This window comes from Scyliorhinus torazame, chromosome 4, assembly GCF_047496885.1.
Source record: "Scyliorhinus torazame isolate Kashiwa2021f chromosome 4, sScyTor2.1, whole genome shotgun sequence".
Taxonomy (NCBI): Eukaryota; Metazoa; Chordata; class Chondrichthyes; order Carcharhiniformes; family Scyliorhinidae; genus Scyliorhinus; species Scyliorhinus torazame.
The window spans coordinates 266,916,349-266,937,633 of record NC_092710.1 but is presented as its reverse complement, the minus strand read 5'-3'; the positions used below and the strand labels follow the sequence as shown (position 1 = coordinate 266,937,633).

At 43.2% G+C, this 21,285-nt stretch overlaps 1 protein-coding gene across 1 annotated transcript in view; it reads right to left on the bottom strand.

Annotated features, from left to right (window-relative positions):
• The window catches only part of mdn1 (midasin AAA ATPase 1), a 239,387-nt gene that overhangs the window by 26,878 nt on the left and 191,224 nt on the right, over nucleotides 1-21,285 (bottom strand). Inside the window, exons 78-89 of the mRNA XM_072499762.1 lie at nucleotides 20,944-21,059; nucleotides 20,253-20,747; nucleotides 10,997-11,220; nucleotides 10,751-10,882; nucleotides 8,407-8,594; nucleotides 7,440-7,601; nucleotides 6,824-6,961; nucleotides 5,433-5,568; nucleotides 4,532-4,704; nucleotides 3,606-3,734; nucleotides 2,705-2,846; nucleotides 412-713 (exon numbers count right to left, since the gene is read on the bottom strand). Coding sequence (XP_072355863.1) covers nucleotides 412-713; nucleotides 2,705-2,846; nucleotides 3,606-3,734; nucleotides 4,532-4,704; nucleotides 5,433-5,568; nucleotides 6,824-6,961; nucleotides 7,440-7,601; nucleotides 8,407-8,594; nucleotides 10,751-10,882; nucleotides 10,997-11,220; nucleotides 20,253-20,747; nucleotides 20,944-21,059 — 2,337 coding nt within the window. The remainder of the gene's footprint in view (nucleotides 1-411; nucleotides 714-2,704; nucleotides 2,847-3,605; nucleotides 3,735-4,531; nucleotides 4,705-5,432; nucleotides 5,569-6,823; nucleotides 6,962-7,439; nucleotides 7,602-8,406; nucleotides 8,595-10,750; nucleotides 10,883-10,996; nucleotides 11,221-20,252; nucleotides 20,748-20,943; nucleotides 21,060-21,285) is intronic.

The following is a 21,285-nucleotide window of genomic DNA, read 5'->3' as shown; positions in this document are numbered from 1 at the left end:
GCTGACCTCAACACCACCACAACCAGTTAGGTCATGGTCCAGCACGTGACCAACACCCAAGAACAACCCTAACTCAGTGGGGTGTGACCAGGAGCAACATCAACTAAATCTCCAAATGAGGCATTACTTAATCCAAACGGGAGTCCGCAAACTCACGGGGATCCGCAAAGGGCCTCCAGTGGGGAGGGTGTCCGTGAAGCTGGCGATCGCCACATGGCGGCCAAACACTGGTTCAAATGGGTAAATTATAAAAATAGAGAAATCAAATAGGCCAATCAGATCAAGGCACTGGAGTCAGAGGCTGAGTAGGCAAAGCAGTCGTTGGTTTACTTGGTTAAAAGATGCTATACAAATGCAAGTTGTTTTTGAAAAAGTAAAATTATTTTCACGCAAAATAAAGAAATTACATACTTTTGGCTGCTGCCCCTCTTCATCAGGATCTCTTTCCTTTTCCTTGGCGGATTCCTTCTGTTCATCCTCTTTAGGCTGCTGTTTATTTGGGTCTTCAGCATTTTCTTCTTCCCCATGTTCCTGATCATCCCCAATATTTTCTTCCTTGCTCTCACCCTCTTGGTTTTTCTCACCAGCTTCCTCCTCTGTTTGAGGACCGTTGTCCTGTTCTTGCTCACAACTCTCTTCCACTGTCTCATCTTCATCTGGACCTTTCTCATGGAAATCCTTTAGCTTTTCTTCGATATCAAAGGGATTATCTCCTTTATAAAATTAAAAAAGGTTTTATTATAATGGACGCAGTTTTGGTACTTCTGTGAAGAGGTAACTTTTTGAAAGTAGTCCTTTAAAAATGATGGAAGCAGAAGATTAAAAACAAAAACAGGTTAAAAAAGACAGACCATATGCAAGGTTTATGAATTTTCAAAAAACTTCAATCTTAAAAAATTGGATTTTGAGTTGGCTAAACATTAGTGTTTGTAAAATGCTGTAATTTATTATTAAGGAGGTCTCAACAAAGCATAGTATGAATAGAATAGCCAATATGGTTTTCCTGAAGAAAAATCATGCTCAACAAGAGATTTTTGAGGATGTAACCAGCAAGGTAGATAAAGGGGAACCAGTAGATGAGTATACCTGGATTTCCAAAAGGTATTTGATAAGCTGTCACACAATGTTCATAGGCAAATTAATGGCTCATGAGGTTGGGCGTAATTTGTTAGCATAGATAGAGAGGATTGGTTACTGGATAGAAAACAGAGAGAAGGCATATTTGAGGCTTTTTCAAGTTGGCAGATGGTGAATAGTGGAGTGTAGCAAGGATCAGCACGGGGGCTCAGCTATTTACAGTCTACATTAATGACATTGATAGTACAGTCTCTATGTTTGCCTATGATATCAAAACTAGGCGGAAAAGTAAGCAGTGGGGAGGACAGAGGGGCTGCAACAAGATATAAACAGGTTAGGTGAGTGGGCAACAAGATTCCAGATGGAGTATACTACAGGAAAATATGCTGTTATACATTTTGGACGCAAGAATTAATAAAAAACGATTTAAAAAAAAAAAAGGAGAAACTGGTTAGTGTCGAGTTCAAAGAGACTTGGGTGTACTGGTATGAGGAATACAAAGTTAGCATGAAGTTGCAACAAGCAATCAGGAAGACAAATGGCATGTTGGCCTTTATTACAAGGGGATTGGAGTACAAAGTTAAAGAAGTCCGGCTACAGTTTTTCAGGGTTTTCCAGCGATTGCATCTGGAGTACCTGATGTGGTTCTGGTCTTCACATTAAAGATCAGATACAACAGCAAAGATTGACTAAAATTTGTCCCTGGGATGATTAGAGACTGAATAAATTGGGCTTGTGCTCTCTGGAGTTTAGATGCAAGAGAGGCAGTCTCATTGAAAGCTACAAAATTCTGAAGGGGCTTGATTGGAAATTGTTTCCCCTGGTCGGAGAATCTAAAACATGGGGGTACAATCTCAGGATAAGGGGTCAAATCATTTAGGTGGAGGAGGAGAAGAAATTACTTAATGCAAAGGATTATGAATCTTTGGAATTCTTTACCCTAGAGGGCTGCAGATGCTCTAATGTTGAATACATTCAAGGCTGATTTTTGGTGTCTCAGAGAGGGAAGAGATACGGGGTAGAAAAATTGAAGCCAGAGATCATCCAGAGATCATATTGAATGGCAGAGCAGGCTTGATGGGCTGAGTGGTCTATTCATGATTCCACTTATGTTCTTAAATGAAGGCTACAAATTAGTTTCAAGGGGAACAGTACATACATCTCCTTACATCTTTAGTGTATCTTTACTTTCTTGTACTACATCCAACTACCAATTGCTTATACCTAACATTCGTACAGATGTCATCGGAGCAGTTTGCTCAGAGGCGAGGGCTATTCTGGAGCAATGTGCTTTCCGATTAGAAAATAATACAGGCCAGATTCTTGTTCTTGATCAATGCTGGAAGAGAACATGCAGCTAAACATGGACATCGGGCCAAGAGTAAGATTGGGCCCATTCACAGAGTACAAGGGACTGGATGGTGCCTTTGCACCCCTGGAAAGAGTCAACATCTTGAGAAAATGGGCAAGAAATTATGTTCTGTACAACCTGGCTTTAAAATAGGTATCAAATTTATTCATGGAACTATGGAGAGGGCAAAAGGGTGTCACAGTCTGCATACTGGAAAATTTAATAAACCAAGAAAATTATTTGCACATATTCCCAACAAGTCTATGACTATCTTGCCTTGTTCCTCCTGATCCTCGTCACTTTTTTCTCCATCTTGGTTTTCGAGATTGAGGTCTTCAGGCAGGTCTAAGGCCTCGGCTTCTGGCTGTTTGTCCTGATTGCCTTGATATGGGTCCACTTCATTTTCATCATATTCACGCTAATGAAGTGAAGTTGATAGTAAGACGCCTCACATTTGAAATGTTTAGTTACTAATAAAATCACAGGTGCAAGAGCAGGTTCAGTCTGTGAGACTAGATTAATGTGTACAAATGAAGAGATTAATGTGTAAAAATGAAGAATGTTTTAAACATGGTGTATCCATCAGTGTAATGGGAACAAATTTCACTATGCATGAGTATGCACTTTATCCAAATCTTTGGCATTTCTATTTCTTTTTTAAAATTTAGAGTACCCAATTAAATTTTCCAATTAAGGGGCAATTTAGCGAGGCCAATCCACCTAACCTGCACATCTTTAGGTTGTGGGGGCGAAACCCACGCAAACACAGGGAGAATGTGCAAACTCCACACGGACACTGACCCAGAGCCGGGATCGAACCTGGGACCTCGGCGCCGTGAGGCAGCAGGGCTAACCCACTGTGCCACCGTGCTGCCCCAGCATTTCTATTTTTAATGTTCCACTACTCATTGTTTTGTGTAAATGAAGACTTGTTTTTAAAATTCTTTGGTTATTTTGCCCTGTAGAATCACCTCGCGAATGTAGGAAAGCTACTTGTTTTCAAAACTTTCCTTCCTCGTTATCTCAGAACCTCACATGGACCATGTGGAGAACCGGAGTTTGTAGTTTTGTGAACTTCAAATGTGAACTTGGGTCCAGCCATTCATTAGCAAAGCCAGCTAATTAATCAAACATTGTGCTACTACAGGGGAGCCTTTTGGGGAAAATAAATCAATACCTCATCCAGCTGCTCATTGATTTTCTCTTTGCCTTCCTCTTCCCCCCTCTCCTCATTTCTCGTTTGGTCACTCTCGTTTTGGTTTGCTGCACCCATATTGTCATCTTTAGCAACAAGTTCAGACTTTTCCTGTGGTTGAAAATAGTTGGAGTATGAAACTGGAGGGAAAAAAACAACAACTGCAGCTACAACAGGTCAAGATGGAACTGACAGAAGGGACGAGATTCTCCAAGAACAGGGGCAGGAAAGCATGCAAAGAACAAGTGTTCAGGAACAGATGCAATGTTTTTCAAATTAGAAATAATAGAAACCAGAAAAATTGAATGAAAGGCTTGTACATGTGATTCAAGGCTTCTTCACGAGTCAGTGCTTCCAGGAATCCCTATAGTTAGTACTCATCTGAACCTGGCATTTGTTATTGGCTCAGAAAAGGAGCATGGAAATAGGGGAATTAAAAACAAGATGAAAAAGTGAAAATGAAAATCGCTTGTCACAAGTAGGGGCTTTTCACAGTAACTTCATTTGAAGCCTACTTGTGACAATAAGCGATTTTCATTTCATTTACAAATGAAGTTACTGCAAAAAGCCCCTAGTCGCCACATTCCGGCGCCTATTTGGGGAGGCTGTTATGGGAATCGAACCGTGCTGCTGGCCTGCCTTGGTCTGCTTTCAAAGCCAGCGATTTAGCCCTGTGCTAAACAGCCCCTAGATGAAGTTTAAACTAATTATAGATAGTCATTGCCATCCCGAATTCTGCCACAGTAAAAGAAAACTAAACGAATTAGGAAATTCGACATGTTTATAGAAACAAAAATGACTGAACTATTTTTCATTGCAATCTCAACTGTTTTCGATATGACACTCAATTATTAACACTGAAATTACTTAAATGAATTTCACAGATTTATAAATGCTTGGCATCTTACCACATCCATTCCTTGCCCAGTATCTTCAGCCTCATCACTCACACTATCGTCATCCTCGTCATCCCCCCAAAGTCTTTCATCTAGTTGGTCAGCCTCTGCATCTTCTAGGTCACCCATTTGTTTATCCAGTTCTTCGTCCTCTTCACGATCCGAATCCTCATCGTCATCCTCTCCTGAAGCAACAATTCAGCCATTTAAATAAGAGTTGGATCTCATTGCTTCTCATTAGAGAACAGGATGCAACTGTGTTGGCTATATTGGTTTTCAGTTTAACTGGACCAATCAAAAGAACAACATCTCAAGGAGAAGGGTAATTACATTCTAATAGATTCCCGTTTGGTGGCAAAAGGAAGTTAATTTATTTTCCATATGGAACATTTGATATTTTTTTGGAAAAAAAATAATGGTTTTGAAAATCAAAATGGAAGATTACGGGCAGGATTCCCCGTTTGGGAGGGTATGTTCTGCTGGAGATGAATCGCCTCTGATTTGCGCTCACACTGGGAGCGCAAATCCAGAAACGATTCTGGATCCCTTGCCATACAAGTTTTTGAGCTTTAATGTCCCATTCAAAGTTAGTTTCATAAGAGCTGATGAGATACTGATGTAAATACTGGCCATTTCACTACTGCTGCAGCAATAAATAAGAATTAATGCTCTGGTGCAGAGGTCACTATTTGAAAGTAATAAAATGTGCTTTCACCAAGATTTCCATTACATTTAAAAAACAGATTGTTCTGCGAAATGGTCACTGACTGGAAACTTTAATCCTGGCTTTTCTCCACAGATGCTGCCAGACCTGCTGAGCATTTTTAGCATCTGCCGTGTTTTGCGTTTCCATTACATTTTCCTATTAAAGAGTACACTAAAGCACACCTCAATTTGTCACTCAGCAACTGACCTGGTTCTTTGCTGTCTCCATCATGCAGTTTTCCCTGGAAGTCCTCAGACATTTCTATAGCATTTTCTTCATCTTTAACATCTGCCATATTCTCATCATCTTTCTTTTTTTGGTCTTTGTGGAAAGTATCTTCCACCTGACGAGTAGGTGAAGACAAGAATTTTGTGAAAAGAGTTGGTGGGGGGAGGGGGGTTGAAGAATTAAAAGAAAAAGGAAGGAGAGAGAATAAAAGCGAGGGGAAAATAAAATGCAATGCATGACTGGCTGCTACCGCAACAGGATGAGGGAGGAAACTGATGGGAAGGAGTTGGAAAGGAAATGGATAGAACCCACAGTACTGCAATTTTGCAATAGCCATGCTTTTTAATTCTTAAATCCTTTGGCCCCACCAAGACCCCCAGAGTGATTTACAAAACACCAAGCGAGTACTAACTTTATCTCAAAAATAATTTGAGATGAAAATTCATTAATCTCCTCAAATAACTTCACATCTCAAAGTGGAACTGCTTATTGTTGTAGTGTAATTCTTACATCAAGGTTTCAGAAGGCATGCACTTGCGAGTTGGGATACAGATTCATCAGCAGTGTCTATACTAGCAGCACGTGCTTTGAATGTTGGCAGGCTTGTCAAAGACACAGAATCATAGCCAAACTTAATCTGGTACTTAGCCAACTCCCCCAGTCAGGACTTTCCAGCAGGTAGTCACTGGATAGGAAACCACGAGTGTAACAATTGGCTGTTGATTTTTTTTTTTTTTTTTTTAAACCTCCCTAAGCCCTCTGAAACACTATTTCCAATGTAGTCATATTTCCAATGTAGTCAAAACAAATTAAGTAGAGGTTATAAATAAATCCTAGGGCCTTCTGATTTAGGTGGCTGGTTTAGACACTGCTTATTCCAATGGGGATCCCCCACTGACCTTTTCCAAACAAGAATACATGGTTTCAATTCATAGGCAAGTCACAACGGAGAAGGTGCAATAAGTCACTGAATAAACATCATATGGGGGTTCAAGTATGATTGAGCGACAGCTGGACAGAATGTAGATGTTCAATTTGTAGCATGCTACAGGTTATTGTGCAGCTCATTTAACTACACAAGTGCAAAAGTCCAACTCCGATTTTAAGCAAAAGGTGCATTCAAAAAAAGAAAAATCATTGATTAACAGACGGCTGTAAGTGGGCCCCCTTGAAAGCAGAAAAGTGTTCCAAGTGCTGGAAAAGGTAATGGATAGGACACGTAGTGCCCATTTTTATTATACCAATATTTTTTGTCAATTCTTATATCATTTCCCTCCCAGCCCTACAGTGTTTATGTGGAAGGACTAGCTTCTTTTGAAACCTTAATGTGAAATAATACTGCATGAGTAGGATGCTTAAAAACCACATACCTGGTCTTCATTTTCTATCTTGTCGCTGACATCCTTCATGCCTTCCCCCTCTCCAATTCCTCCACTCTCATTATCATGGAATTGGGTTGAACCTTCTCCGGCTGCATCCTCCATGAACTCTTTAGGAAGGCAGAATCCCTGCTCAAGAAATATTCCTCTCCATCATTTCCTCACCAACATTTTTTTAATTTTTTTTTTTTAAAAAGCATTCATTAATGACCTTTTTTGCATACTATCCCAACTATGCAAGAAAACACAAGTCCTCTGCGTACAATACATTTGAAATCACTGTGCCCAGAGATCACTTATATCAACGTGAAACAGAATTAAAACAATTTTAAAAAATAAAGCAATAAAACGTGGAAGAATTTTATAGTCAAACATTTTCCACAGACATTCATTTTTCCCAGTGACTGATAAAGGAAACAAAACATTTTTTGGGCGAGAGGTGGATTTGCAGGGCGGGTTTTGTAAGTGAGGGGGAAGATACAACAAGGCCGGAAAGCCATTATAGGAAATATGGTGATATTTTATGATTAAAAATAAAAGAAGAGCTTGAGAATTCAAAAATCTAGACCCATTTAAATAATGGCATAAGAAAAGGTGAATACCATACCTGCACAGCAAGGTCAGTAAATAAATGAGCTAAGATGGACAGTAATTTTCCAGTGCTCCTGTGAGTTGCCATGGAAATTGTTAGGTAGTGTAGGACCAGCTCAGAGTAGGTAGTCAGCATGGGAAGGAGTCTCACAATGCAGCGGCAGCTTTGATTGAACAGCTAAGGAAAAGAAACAAACGGTCAGACTGGAATTCCCACAAATCAGTTTCTCGTGGAACAGGAGCTGTGCTTTGCTAAAATTAGATGCAATTTAAAAATAAATTAAATCATTTTTTTCTTCGCAAATTTAAAAGCTGACCAAAGCAAGAACAAAAATGCAGCACTTTGCGCCTGTCAGATGCCTAACCTGTCACTAACACTGTAAAGTGCTTCAGTGATTGTCAGCACTAAGTTTGCCGACCAAAACTAAAGCCTCAAGGGATGGGTGATCCTTTAGTTTCCTTTCTGCTTGCTTATTGCTTAGAATTTTCAAACTTCAGCTGAGTCGACAGTAAAGTTTCAATCTAAAGTGTATTCTACCAAAATTGTTTTTACTAACTTTCTACTATGTACGAAGGGTTATTTGCAGCAAGGCACAAACAAGAGAGTTGCCTTCTTTGAAAACATTAATGCAATAACAGTAGGTTTTCAAAACTGGTCGTAAGGTGTTTCGCAAAATGAAATACGGTGTTGGGGGGGGGGGGGGGGGGGGGGGGGGGGTTAAAATCAGATTACAAGACAAGACATGTACATAATGCAAGCTTAGGGACCACTCAGCTGTCTGCAGAAATAACTAAAAAATACCAATGTTTTTTTGTATGTACAGCAGTAGGCTCTCTTCCCCATGACCCCCCCTCCATACCGCACCCAATAAAACGTGTGCAGCACAAATCTGATTAAAGTTTAAATATACTTAAAGGCACATTCTTCTATTTCATCTCAGTACATACACATGTTGGAAGGGACATTTTAATATAACGCAAACCTGGTACTGTGCGAGTGTGCACTCCTGACGAGTGTCCATTACTTTTTCCAGAAGATCAGAGACAACAGCAATAACCTTCTGCACATTTAAAGAAGTGATGTCGCTTGTCAATTGCTGCGCCAAATATTTACTCAGGTATCCAGACTGAACTTTGTGCACCGTCTCCTTATCCTCGTTGCTTTCATGTCCTACAGCCGATTAAGACATCAGTATGAATATACAGTGACTATTTTCTGGCAACTAGCAACAGATTGTTTCATCTATTTTTCGTGAAAGTCTCAAAAAGTGCACTTAAACCCAACAACACAGAATACACTGGTTATTTAAAGCTATGACATTATCAAGACAGGAGGGTAAATTTGAACCTGCCTCAATTTCAAAACTAAAAACAGAGTGATGTGGGCTCAGTTGTTAGTGATTATTCCAAATCATCTCTACAGCGCAGGAGGCTATTTGGCCCATTGAGTCTGCACTGACCCTCCAAAAGAGCACCCCACCTATGCCCCCACCCCCACCCCATCCTCCTAACCCTACTTAACCTTTGTGACACTACAGTGCAATTTTAGCATGACCAATCCCCCTAACCTGCACATCTTTGGACTGTGGGAGGAAACCGGAGCACCCAAAGGAAACCCATGCAGACACAGGGAGAAAGGGCAAACTCTACAGATCGTGACCAGAGGTCGGAATTCAATCCGGGTCCCTGTGAGGCAGCGGTGCTAACCACCGTGCAACTCTTATGCGGCTGTGGGAGGTCACTACTCACCACCCATGTGATCCGAAAGTGCCAATTCCCACTTTTGAACGCACATCTTGACAACAAGGATTCCTACATCAGACTCATATTCATGACGACAGCTCCGCCTTCACCATAATCCCAGCCAAGCTCATATCAAAGCTCCAAAACCTAGGACTTGGCTCCTCACTCTGCAACTGGACCCTCTACTTTCTAACCCACAGACCACAATCAGTAAGAATGAATACCTCCATAATCGTCCTCAATACCAGGGCCCCGCAAGGCTGTGTACTTAACCCCCTACTATACTCCCTGTACACACACGACCGCATGGCAAAATTTGGTTCCAACTCCATCTACAAGTTTGCTGACAATACGACCGTAGTGGCCAGATCTTGAATAATGATGAGTCAGAATACAGGAGGGAGATTGAGAACCTAATGGAGTGGTGCAGTGACAACAATCTCCCCCTCAATGCCAGCAAAACTAAAGAGCTGATCATTGACTTTAGATAGCTGCACTGTACACACCCGTCAGCATCTACGGGGCCGAGGTGGAGATGGTTAGCAGTTTCAAATTCCATGGGGTACACATCTCCAAAACCTAGTCCACCCACATCAACGCTACCACCAAGAAAGCACAACAGCGCCTATACTTCCTCAGGAAACTAAGGAAATTCGACATGGCCACAATAACCCGTACCAACTTTTACAGATGCACCATAGAAAGCATCCTATCTGGCTGCATCACAGCCTGGTATGACAACTGCTCGGCCCAAGACTGCAAGAAACTTCAGAGAGTCGTGAACACAGCCCAGTCCATCACAGGAACCTGCCTCCCAACATTGACTCCATCTACACCTCCCGCTGCCTGGGGAAAGCGGGCAGCATAATCAAAGACCCCTCCCACCCAGCTTACTCACTCTTCCAACTTCTTCCATCGGGCAGGAGATAGAAAAGTCTGAGAACACGCACAAACTGACTCAAAAACAGCTTCTTCCCCGCTGTTACCAGACTCCTAAATGACCCTCTTATGGACTGACCTCATTACCACTACACCCTGTATCCTTCACCCGATGCCGGTGTTATGTAGTTACATTGTGTATGTTGTGTTGCCCTATTACGTATTTTCTTTTATTTCCTTGTCTTTTCATGTACTTAATGATCTGTTGAGCTGCTCGCAGAAAAATACTTTTCACTGTATCTTAGGACACGTGACAATAAACAAATAACAATATTAAAATAACCAATATCGCAGGTGGAAAATCAGCCACTGTTGCAAGGTGATAGGTCTCTGTGGTGGTTGCGGTAGAGAATTTAGAAAATAAATTCATCATTGGCAAGATCAGCATTGGTGGCCCATCCCTTATTGCCTTTGGTGATTAGCCATCTTCTTGAATCACAGTAGACCATGTGATGTAGGTACACCAGCAGTGCGGTTAGGAAGGGAGTTCCAAGATTTTGAACCAGTGTTCCAGTAAATTACTGTACCTCTTCCAAGTCTGATAGTATTCGCTCATGATTCCCTCCCCTCTATTACCCACTCCCCTGTTTGCTTTTAATAAAAAAGATCAAGACAGCTGTGAACTAGCAGAACACCAACACCTACCAGTGATTTTTGCCTGTTCCTTTTCATTCTCCTCTTTCTGCCTCTTTATGACAGCCTGAACAGTGCAAAGCACTGTATTAATTGCTGGCTCCACTTGCAGGGAGAAGTCCACTAGAGAACTCACACTGGAATCTAGTGATCAAGGAACACAAAAATAGCAATAGCTCATTCACAATGAATATGGCCAATTTTCATCCTGTAAATTAGAATGGAAAGATGCTGCACTTTCACACATTTCATTCTTACCGTCAAATGTCAGATTCAGTAGCTCTTGCTCCCATGTTGTAAATTCAGCCATTGCGCAACCAACTTCCTCTTTAATATATTCTAGGCTCCTGAACAGTGCTGGGCAGTACGATGCATTCCCAGAAGCTGACGCAGGAGCAGCAAACATGGCCTGTACATCTTGCAACTGAACCATGGTCCTGCTCAAACAACCAATCCCTGTTGAGCATGTCTCAAAACATGTCCTGACAAAAGAGAAAAAAAAACCGAATGAAATGAAAATCGCTTATTGTCACAAGTAGGCTTCAAATTAAGTTAGTGTGAAAAGCCCCTAGTCGCCACATTCCGGTGCCTGTTCGGGGAGGCTGGTACAGGAATTGAACCGTGCTGCTGGCCTGCCTTGGTCTGCTTTCAAAGCCAGCGATTTAGCCATGTGCTAAACAACCCATCAGGAAAATGTTTAACTAAACCTGCTGATTGGCTGTTGCAGGGAAAATTTGCATCAGTGCTTTGGGGTCACTGCATCCAGAAAGTGCACCTGAGCAAAACACCCTAGGTGTTCAAGTCAAGGCAAGCATCCAGCAGAGGGCAGTAGAGCAGAGCTGCTGATTGGCTATTGCAGGGAAAATTTGCATCAGTGCATTGCAGTCACCGTATCTTGAAGGTGGTTTGTGGAGGAGCTGTTGTCAAGTGACAGTTAAACCTGAAACATTTTAGTGTTTCCCTCCCTACTCCTCTTCTAACCAAAAAAAAAGAATCACTAAGGATCCCAGCCAAGTAAAGAACAAGAGGGAGACTCGAGGGCAGGTCGAAGTAGAAAGAAGTTGAACCGTGACATCACAGCCTGCAGGTAAGTGATTGGCTGGTGACTGGTAAGTAGTTGTTCTTTCCCCTGAGCGGTCATCGTGTGGGGCACAGTGGTTGTTGAGTGAGTGCTTGGTGAGAAGGGATGTAAATTTTTTTCAAAACTTACTGTTGGGAGTTTCCAGCTGAATCTGGTCAGAGTGAGAACAAAGTGACTGCTGGTGAAGAGCGAGAGGAGAGCGACGCAGACAGTGAAAGAGCGCAAGGAGAGTGGCGGGGACACAGGATAAAAGAGCGCTAAGAGAGCGGTGGCGACACAGGATAAAAGAGCGCGAGGAGAGCGGCGGGGACACAGCTGCCGGAGAAGTGGCCCTCAAATTTTTGGCGGGAGCAGCGGCCAGGGGTCTGTCGGGAAGGTAAGTTTCTCTCTTTAAAAACTTACCTTGAAGAGTGACATCACAGCAAAGCAGTGACCTGATTGGCTGGTAAGGAAAGTGCTCCAATTAGCAGTAGCTGGGAGAAATTTAACTCTTAGTGTGTTTGTAAGTATTGTGATTGGTAAGTAAATCTTTATTCCTTTCACTTATTCATTATTTGATATTATATTTGTAATCAGTTAAGGTAAAGTGTAAAAATGGCAGTAGATCCCAGACCTGTGTTATGCTCCTCGTGCAGGGACGTGGTCGATGCCCCTGACTCCTTCATGTGCGGGAGGTGTGTCCAGCTGCAGCTCCTGTTAGACCTCATGACGGCTCTGGAGCTGCAGATGGACTCACATTGGAGTATCCGCGATGCTGAGGTCGTGGAGAGCACGTTCAGTGAGTTGGTCACACCGCAGATTAGGATTGGTGAGGGAGACAGGGAATGGGTGACCAAAAGGCAGAGAAAGAGCAGGAAGGCAGTGCAGGGGTCCCCTGCGGTCATCTCCCTCCAAAACAGGTATACCGTTTTGGATACTGTTGGGGGAGATGACTCACCAGGAAAAAGCAGTAGTAGCCAGGCTCATGGCACCGTGGCTGGCTCTGCTGCACAGAAGGGCAGGAAAAAGACTGGTACGGCGAAAGTCATAGGGGATTCAATAGTAAGGGGAGTACACGGGCGTTTCGGTGGTCGGAAACGAGACTCCAGAATGTTATGTTGCCTCCCAGGTGCACGGGTCAGGGATGTCTCAGATCGGTTGCAGGACATACTGAAGGGGAAGGGTGAACAGCCAGTTGTTGTGGTGCATATAGGCACATACGATATAGGTAAAAAACAGGATGAGGTCCTACAATCAGCATTTAGGGAGTTAGGAGATAAGTTGAAAAGTAGGACATCAAAGGTAGTAATCTCAGGATTACTACCAGTGCCACGAGACAGTCAGTAGAAATTCAAGAATAGTCAGAATGAATACGTGGCTTGAGAGCTGGTGCAGGAGGGAGGGGTTCAGATTTTTGGGACATTGGAACCAGTTCTGGGGGCAGTGGGGCCATTACAAATCGGATGATTTGGACAGTTTAGGAGAGTGGTCCAAGAAATGGCTGATGAAATTCAACGTGGGCAAGTGCGAGGTCTTGCACTTTGGAAAAAAGAATAGAGGCATGGACTATTTTCTAAATGGTGACAAAATTCATAATGCTGAAGTGCAAAGGGACTTGGGAGTCCTAGTCCAGGATTCTCTAAAGGTAAACTTGCAGGTTGAGTCCATAATTAAGAAAGCAAATGCAATGTTGTCATTTATCTCAAGCGGCTTGGAATATAAAAGCAGGGATGTACTTCTGAAGCTTTATTAGGCCCCATTTAGAATACTGTGCGCAATTTTGGCTCCCACACCTCAGGAAGGACATACTGGCACTGGAGCGGGTCCAGCGGAGATTCACACAGATGATCCCAGGAATGGTAGGCCTAACATACGATGAACGTCTGAGGATCTTGGGATTATATTCATTGGAGTTTAGGAGGTTGAGGGGAGATCTAATAGAAACTTACAAGATAATGAATGGCTTAGATAGGGTGGATGTAGGGAAGTTGTTTCCATTAACAGGGGAGACTAGGACCTGGGGGCACAGCCTTAGAATAAAAGGGAGTCACTTTAGAACAGATGAGGAGAAATTTCTTCAGCCAGAGTGGTGGGTCTGTGGAATTCATTGCAACAGAGGGAGGAGGCCGGGACGTTGAGTGATAAATTCTTGATTTCTCGAGGAATTAACAACTATGGAGAGCGGGTAAATGGAGTTGAAATCAGCCATGATTGAATGGTGGAGTGGACTCGATGGGCCGAATGGCCTTACTTCCGCTTCCATGTCTTATGGTCTTATGGATGGTCTACACCTGGGCAGAACTGGAACCAATGTCCTCGGGGGTGCTTTGACTAACACTGTTGGGGAGGTTTTAAACTAATGTAGCAGGGCAATGGGAACCAGATTAGGAAGTTAGAGGTCAGTAAAGAGGCAGCAACTAAAGCCAGTAAGGTACTAGATAATAAACTCAATGTGACTAAGGGGAAGAGTAGCCAGGGAAGAGATGATGAACGCAAAGGTGGTCGGAGGTGCAATGGTTTCAATGCGAGAAGTGTCGCAGATAAGGCAGATGAATTTAGGGCTTGGATTAGTACCTGGGAATATGTTATTGGTATTACGGAGACTTGGTTGAGGGAAGGGCAAGACTGGCAACTAAATATACCAGGGTATAGATGCTTCAGGAGGGAGAGAGAGAGAGAGAGAGAGAGAGAGAGGTAAAAGGGGGTGGAGGAGTTGGATTACTGGTCAGAGATGATATCACAGCTGTGATTAAGGAGGGCACCATGGAGGATTCGAGCACTGAGGCAATATGGGTAGAGCTAAGAAATAGGAAGGGTGCACTTACATTGTTGGGACTTTACTACAGGCCTCCAAAAAGCGAGCGTGAAGTAGAGGTACAAATATGTAGACAAATTATAGAAAAATGTAGGAGCAATAGGGTGGTCGTGATGGGAGATTTTAACTTCCCCAACGTTGAATGGGACTCGTGTCGTGTTGGAGGCGTAGATGGAGCAGAATTTGTAAGGAGCATCCAGGAGAGTTTTTTTAGAGCAGTATGTAAATAGTCCAACTCGGGAAGGGGCCGTACTGGACCTGGTATTGGAGAATGATCCCGGCCAGGTGGGCACAATTTCGTAAGTTTTAGAATACTCATGGACAAAGACGAGAGTGGTCCTAAAGAAAGAGTGCTAAATTGGGGAAAGGCCAAGTATAACAAAATTCGGCAGGAGCTAGGGAATGTGGATTGAGAGCAGCTGTTTAAGGGTAAATCCACATTTGAAATGTGGGAGTCTTTTAAGGAAAGGTTGATTAGAGTGCAGGACAGACATGTCCCGGTGAAAATGAGGGATAGAAATGACAAGATTAGGGAACCAAGGATGACGGGTGGAATTGTGAGACTAGCTATGAAAAAGGAAGCACACAAGATCTAGGTGACTTAAAACTGTTGAAGCTTTGGAGGAATATCGGGAAAGTTGGACAAATCTCAAACGCGCAATAAAGAGGGCTAAAAGGGGTCATGAAAGATCTTTGGCTAACAAGGTTACGGAAAATCCCAAAGACTTTTATTCGTATACAAGGAGCAAGAGGGTTACTAGAGAAAGGATTGGCCCACGCAAAGACAAAAGAGGGAATTTATGCGTGGAGTCAGAGGAAATGGGTGAGATTCTTAATGAGTACTTTGCATCAGTATTCACCAAGGAGAGGGACATGAAGGATGTTGAGGTTAGGGATGGAAGTTTAAATACTCTAGGTCAAGTCGGCATAAGGAAGGGGGAAGTTTTGGGTATTCTAAAAGGCATTAAGGTGGGCAAGTACCAGGTCCCGATGGGATCTATCCCAGGTTACTGAGGGAAGCAAGGGACAAAATAGCTGGGGCCTTAACATATCTTTGCAGCATCCTTGAGCACAGGTGAGGTCCCGGAGGACTGGAGAATTGCTAATACGGTCCCTTTGTTTAAGAACGGTAGCAGGGATAATCCAGAGAATTATACCTGTGAGCTTGACGTCAGTGGCAGGCAAACTGTTGGAAAAGATACTGAGGGATAGGATCTATTCACATTTGGAAGAAAATAGACTTACCAGTGATAGGCAGCATGGTTTTGTGCAGGGAAGGTCATGTCTTACAAACCTAATAGAATTCTATGATTAAGTGACAAAATTAATTGATGAGGGAAGGACTGTAGATGTCATATACATGGACTTCAGTAAGGCGTTTGATAAAGTTTCTCATGGCAGGTTGATGGAAAAAGTGAAGTTGTATGGGGTTCAGGGTGTACTAGCTAGATGGATAAAGAACTGGCTGGGCAACAGGAGACAGAGAGTAGTGGTGGAAGGGAGAGTCTCAAAATGGAGAACGGTGACTAGTGGTGTTCCACAGGAATCAGTGCTTGGACCACTGTTGTTTGTGATATACATAAATGATTTGGAGGACAGTATAGGTGGTCTGATTAGCAAGTTTGCAGATGATACTAAGATTGATGGAGTTGCAGACAGCAAGGAGGACTGTCAGAGAATACAGCATAGATAGATTGGAGAGTTGGGCAGAGAAATGGCAGATGGAGTTCAATCCAGGCAAATGCAAGGTGATGCATTTTGGAAGATCTAATTCAAGAGCGGACTATACAGTCAATGGAAGTGTCCTGGGGAAAATTGATGTACAGGGAGATCTGGGAGTTCAGGTCCATTGTACCCTGAAGGTGGCAACGCAGGTCGATAGAGTGGTCAAGAAGGCATACAGCATGCTTGCCTTCATCGGACGGGGTATTGAGTACAAGAGTTGGCAGGTCATGTTACAGTTGTATAGGACTTTGGTTAGGCCACATTTGGAATACTGCGTGCAGTTCTGGTCGCCACATTACCAGAAGGATCATAGAATCATAGAATTTACAGTGCAGAAGGAGGCCATTCAGCCCATTGAGTCTGCACCGGGTCTTGGAAAGAGCACCCTACCCAAGGTCAACACCTCCACCCTATCCCCATAACCCCACCCAACACTAAGGGCAATTTAGGACACCAAGGGCAATTTATCATAGTCAATCCACCTAACCTGCACATCTTTGGACTGTGGGAGGAAACCGGAGCACCCGGAGGAAACCCACGCAGACAAGGAGGATGTGCAGACTCCACACAGACAGTGACCCAAGCCGGAATTGAACCTGGGACCCTGGAGCTGTGAAGCAATTGTGCTATCCACAATGCTACCGTGCTGCTGTGGCTGCTTTAGAGAGGGTACAGAGGAGGTTCACCAGGATGTTACCTGGTATGGAGGATGCTAGCAATGAAGAAAGGTTGAGTAGATTAGGATTGTTTTTGTTGGAAAGACGGAGGTTGAGGGGGTCCTGGTTGAGGTCAATAAAATTGAGGTATGGACAGGGTGGACAGCAACAAGCTTGTTCCAAGAGTGGGGGTGTCAATTACAAGGGGTCACGATTTCAAGGTGAGAGGGGGAAAGTTTAAGGGAGATGTGCGCGGAAAGTTTTTTTACGCAGAGGGTGGTGGGTGCCTGGAACGCTTTGCCAGCAAAGGTGGTAGAGGAGGGCACGATAGCATCATTTAAGATGCATCTAGACAGATATATGAATGGGTGGGGAACAGAGGGAAGTAGATCCTTGGAAAATAGAAGACGGGTTTAGATAAAAGATCTGGATCGGCACAGGCTGGGAGGGCCGAAGGGCCTGTTCCTGTGCTGTAATTTTCTTTGTTCTTTGTTCAAAACCAGAAACCCTGCATCATTGCACAATTTTCTCTCGCCTGCATTAGAACAGGGATTTCCCATCGTAACAACTTCATTGGCGATAAAGTGCTTTGGAATGTCCCAAGATCATTCAAAGTTCTACCAAACTAAGCCCTTTTGATTGAAGTTAAAAATAAAACTAGAGTATGTTGCTTTGCCGACAGTTTAGTGGGTTTACGCAATGAGCAACAGGGCCTTAGTCATGTCTGGATTCACTATCTAATATAGGGAGGCAAATGGACCTGTATTGTTTATCACCATCAAGTGAGGTCAACTTTCTCTTTCACCATACTGAAAGCAGGAGGATCCCATTCATATTTCCCTGGCCCATTATGGACAACCTCTTGGTTCCTACTTAGCATCTGTCCCAGATGGAATGGATTAGCCTTGGAACATGTGTTAATCATCTCGGACACAAGGCATTAATGTAGGGATTCTTTAGAAACTACAGAGATTCGTGAACATAGCCCAGTCCATCATACAAACCCGTCTCCCATTTATTGACCTGGTCTACAACTCTTGCTGCCTTGGAAAGTGGGCAGCATAATTAAACACCCCCCCCCTCCCACACGGGTTATTCGCTCATCCAACCTCTTTCATTGGGCAGAAGATACAAAAGTTTGAGAACATGCACCATGCTCTAACAGGTTTGAAAACAGCTTTTTCCCCCACTGTTACCAGACTCCTGAATGACCCTCTTCTGGATTGAACGGATTTCTTCACACTTCTACTCTACCATGTAGCACTATACCGTGTAGCACTACACTGTATGATTCACCCAATATCTATGTATTTACATTTTGTATTTATCGCATGTCCTATGTTTTTAATGTATGGAACGTCTGCCTGGACTGTACACAGAACAATACTTTTCAATGTACCTCTGTACACGTGACAATAAATCTAAATCTGATGATTGCATGGCCTTTACTTCCATTTGCAATTCCTCAGATATTCCAATAGTCCATTGTCAACTGCAACAAAAGTAGAGTGACATTCAGCATTGGGCTGATAAATGGCAACATCATTTTAAAAAAAAATAATTTAGAGTACCCAATTCATTTTTTCCAATTAAAGGGCAATTTAGCATGGCCAATCCACCTACCCTGCACATCTTTGGGTTGTTGGGGTGAAACCCACGCAAACATGGGGAGAATGTGCAAACTCCACATGGGCAATGACCCAGATCAGGGATCGAATCTGGGACCCCGGCGACGCGAGGCAGCAATGCTAACCACTGCACCATCGTGCTGCAATAACATTCATGCTGCACAAGGGCCAGGCCGCAACCAAGAGAGGGAACGTAGTCAACTCCCCTTGACGTTCAATGGCATTACCATTGATGAATGCCCCGCTATCAACTTCTTAGGGGTTACTATTGACTGGAAACTAGACCAGATATACAAAGATTGTGGTTACAAGGGGCAGTAGAGTGGCATAGTGGCTAGCACTGCTGCCTCACAGCATCAGGGACCAGGGTTCAATTATGACCTTGGGAGAATGTCTGTGTGGAGTTTGCACATTCACCTCATGTCTGCATGGATTTCCTCCGGGTGCTCTAGTTTTCCCCCACAGTCCAAAGATGTGCAGGTTAGGTGGAGTTATGGGGTTACAGTGATAGCGTGGCCTAGGTACCGTGCTCTTTTAGAGGGTCGGTGCAGACTTGATGGGCCGAATGGCCTTCTTTTACACTGCAGGGATTCTATTAATCCAAGTTCAGGCCAGACTTTGTAAATTCTGCAGTAATTCACCTCCTGACTCCCCAAAGCCTGTCCACTAGGCACAAGTCAGGAGTGTGATGCAATTATCTCTACTTGCCTGGAGCTCTGGATGTGCAGCTCCAACAACACAAGAAGCTCAACACCACCGGAGACAAAGCAACCAGTTTGATTGGTATCTCATCCACAAGCTTAAACATTCAGTCCTTCCATCACCAGCACATTGTGGTTGCAGTTTACATCATCTACAAGATGCACTGTCAAAATTCACTACCACCCAGAAGTGGTGCACCAAGCACATCGGAACACCATGACCCACAAGTTCCCGGAGTCCTGTCACCCTGACTTGGAACTGTCCACCATTACTGCTTGGTGCTCTTTCCCCAACACGACTGAGGATGTATTTCTAACCACTTGAACTGCAGCAATTCAAGAAAGCAGCTAAGCACCAGCATATTGAAGAGCAAATAGGGATGGGGAACGTCCGGGGACCAAAATGAGGCCAGAAGGAAAAGAAACTTGCATTTCGATATCATCTTTCATGACCAACAGACATTGTGCTTTACAGCCAATGAAGTACTTTTGAAGGATGGTCATTGTAACGTAGAAAAAGTAGCAGCCACCTTTGCCACAGCATACTGCAATCTAATGAAGGCCAGTTAATATATTTTATGGTGCTAACTGAGAGACAGGTATTGGCCAGGACATTGGGGGATAACTCAGCTATTTTTCTTCAAAATAGTGCAAAGGAATTTTTTTTCTTTGCATATACCAGAGGACAGATGGGGCCTGGGTTTAATTTCTCATCCAAAACACATGTTCGACAGGGCAGCGCTCACAGTCCTGCACTGCAATCTCAGCCTCGATTCGGTGCTCAAGTCCCTGGAGTGGCACTTGAACCCAAAATGTTCTGACTCCCGAGATGTGTTACCAGCTGAGCCGCAGCTTACTGGATATTGTGCATCTAAAGTACTGTGTTACCAATGCCTTCTTTTAAAAAAATAAAAAAATGGAAGACTTACCATGAATACAGCAAGATTTTGTTGGTTTGGTGACTCATTTCATCTACATTTGCCTTCACCACTTTAACCTCCTTCAACATGTTTACAACTTGCTGAGTCACTTGTTGCCATGCTGGATCTCCTTGCCGCATTTTACAAGCACTGGGCAGGTAATCTTCAACCAACGGTGTGGGGAACCCAAAATGCGCCTGGACGAAATCCTCAGATAAAGATGCAGCTGCCATTTCTATAGTTCCTGAATCTTCTTTGTTGGTGTCCATCTGCTCAGTATTGGTCAGTTTGCCCTGTTCCTCACCAAGGGTTTGAGATGGCTTATCTTTTGGACAACACTGCAAAAACCATAAAAGTTGCTCCAAGGCTATTATAAACTTCATAGACAAGGTCTGCAGTTGGGCCATCCAGAGTTTGACGCCATCTTGAGGTGGAAGAGCAACATCGTGATCCTTGAAACCTGCCAGCCTTTTCTGAATCTCATCCAGACTTTTAATCAGATGTCTTAACATAGACAAACAGAAGGGATTCAGCATATGATTCAAAAAGCAGTTTGACAATCAATGCAATTTTTGGTAACTAACTTTCTCCTCCCCAGGGAAGTTGTATCTGGGGACTACATTAAAAAAAAATGATTAATTTTTTAAAAATTGGACATACACCTATAAAACATTTTGAAATGTGAAGTCACATAACATACCTTAAACTGACCCACTGTTCAGTTATTCCAGTCAGGCACTGCCTTTGTTTGATTAGTAGATTCAGCAGGTGAGCTGTAAACCCTCGACAACGTTCAACATTACCAAGACCAAGTTCCTACAAATGCCAAACAAACGTCATTTAAACAGAAGATGGAAATCTTACAAATTGGGAAATCTCTCGGCAATGAACGGCAAACAAATTGAATAATATAACAAAGACTAAATTATCAAGCTTGCTCCATTGTCGAGGCAAATCAGATGATTTCAGTATTTTTCTACCATGAGCCACTAGCAGTGATTACTTGTTGAGGTGGCAATTTATTCAAGTCGTACGAGGAATG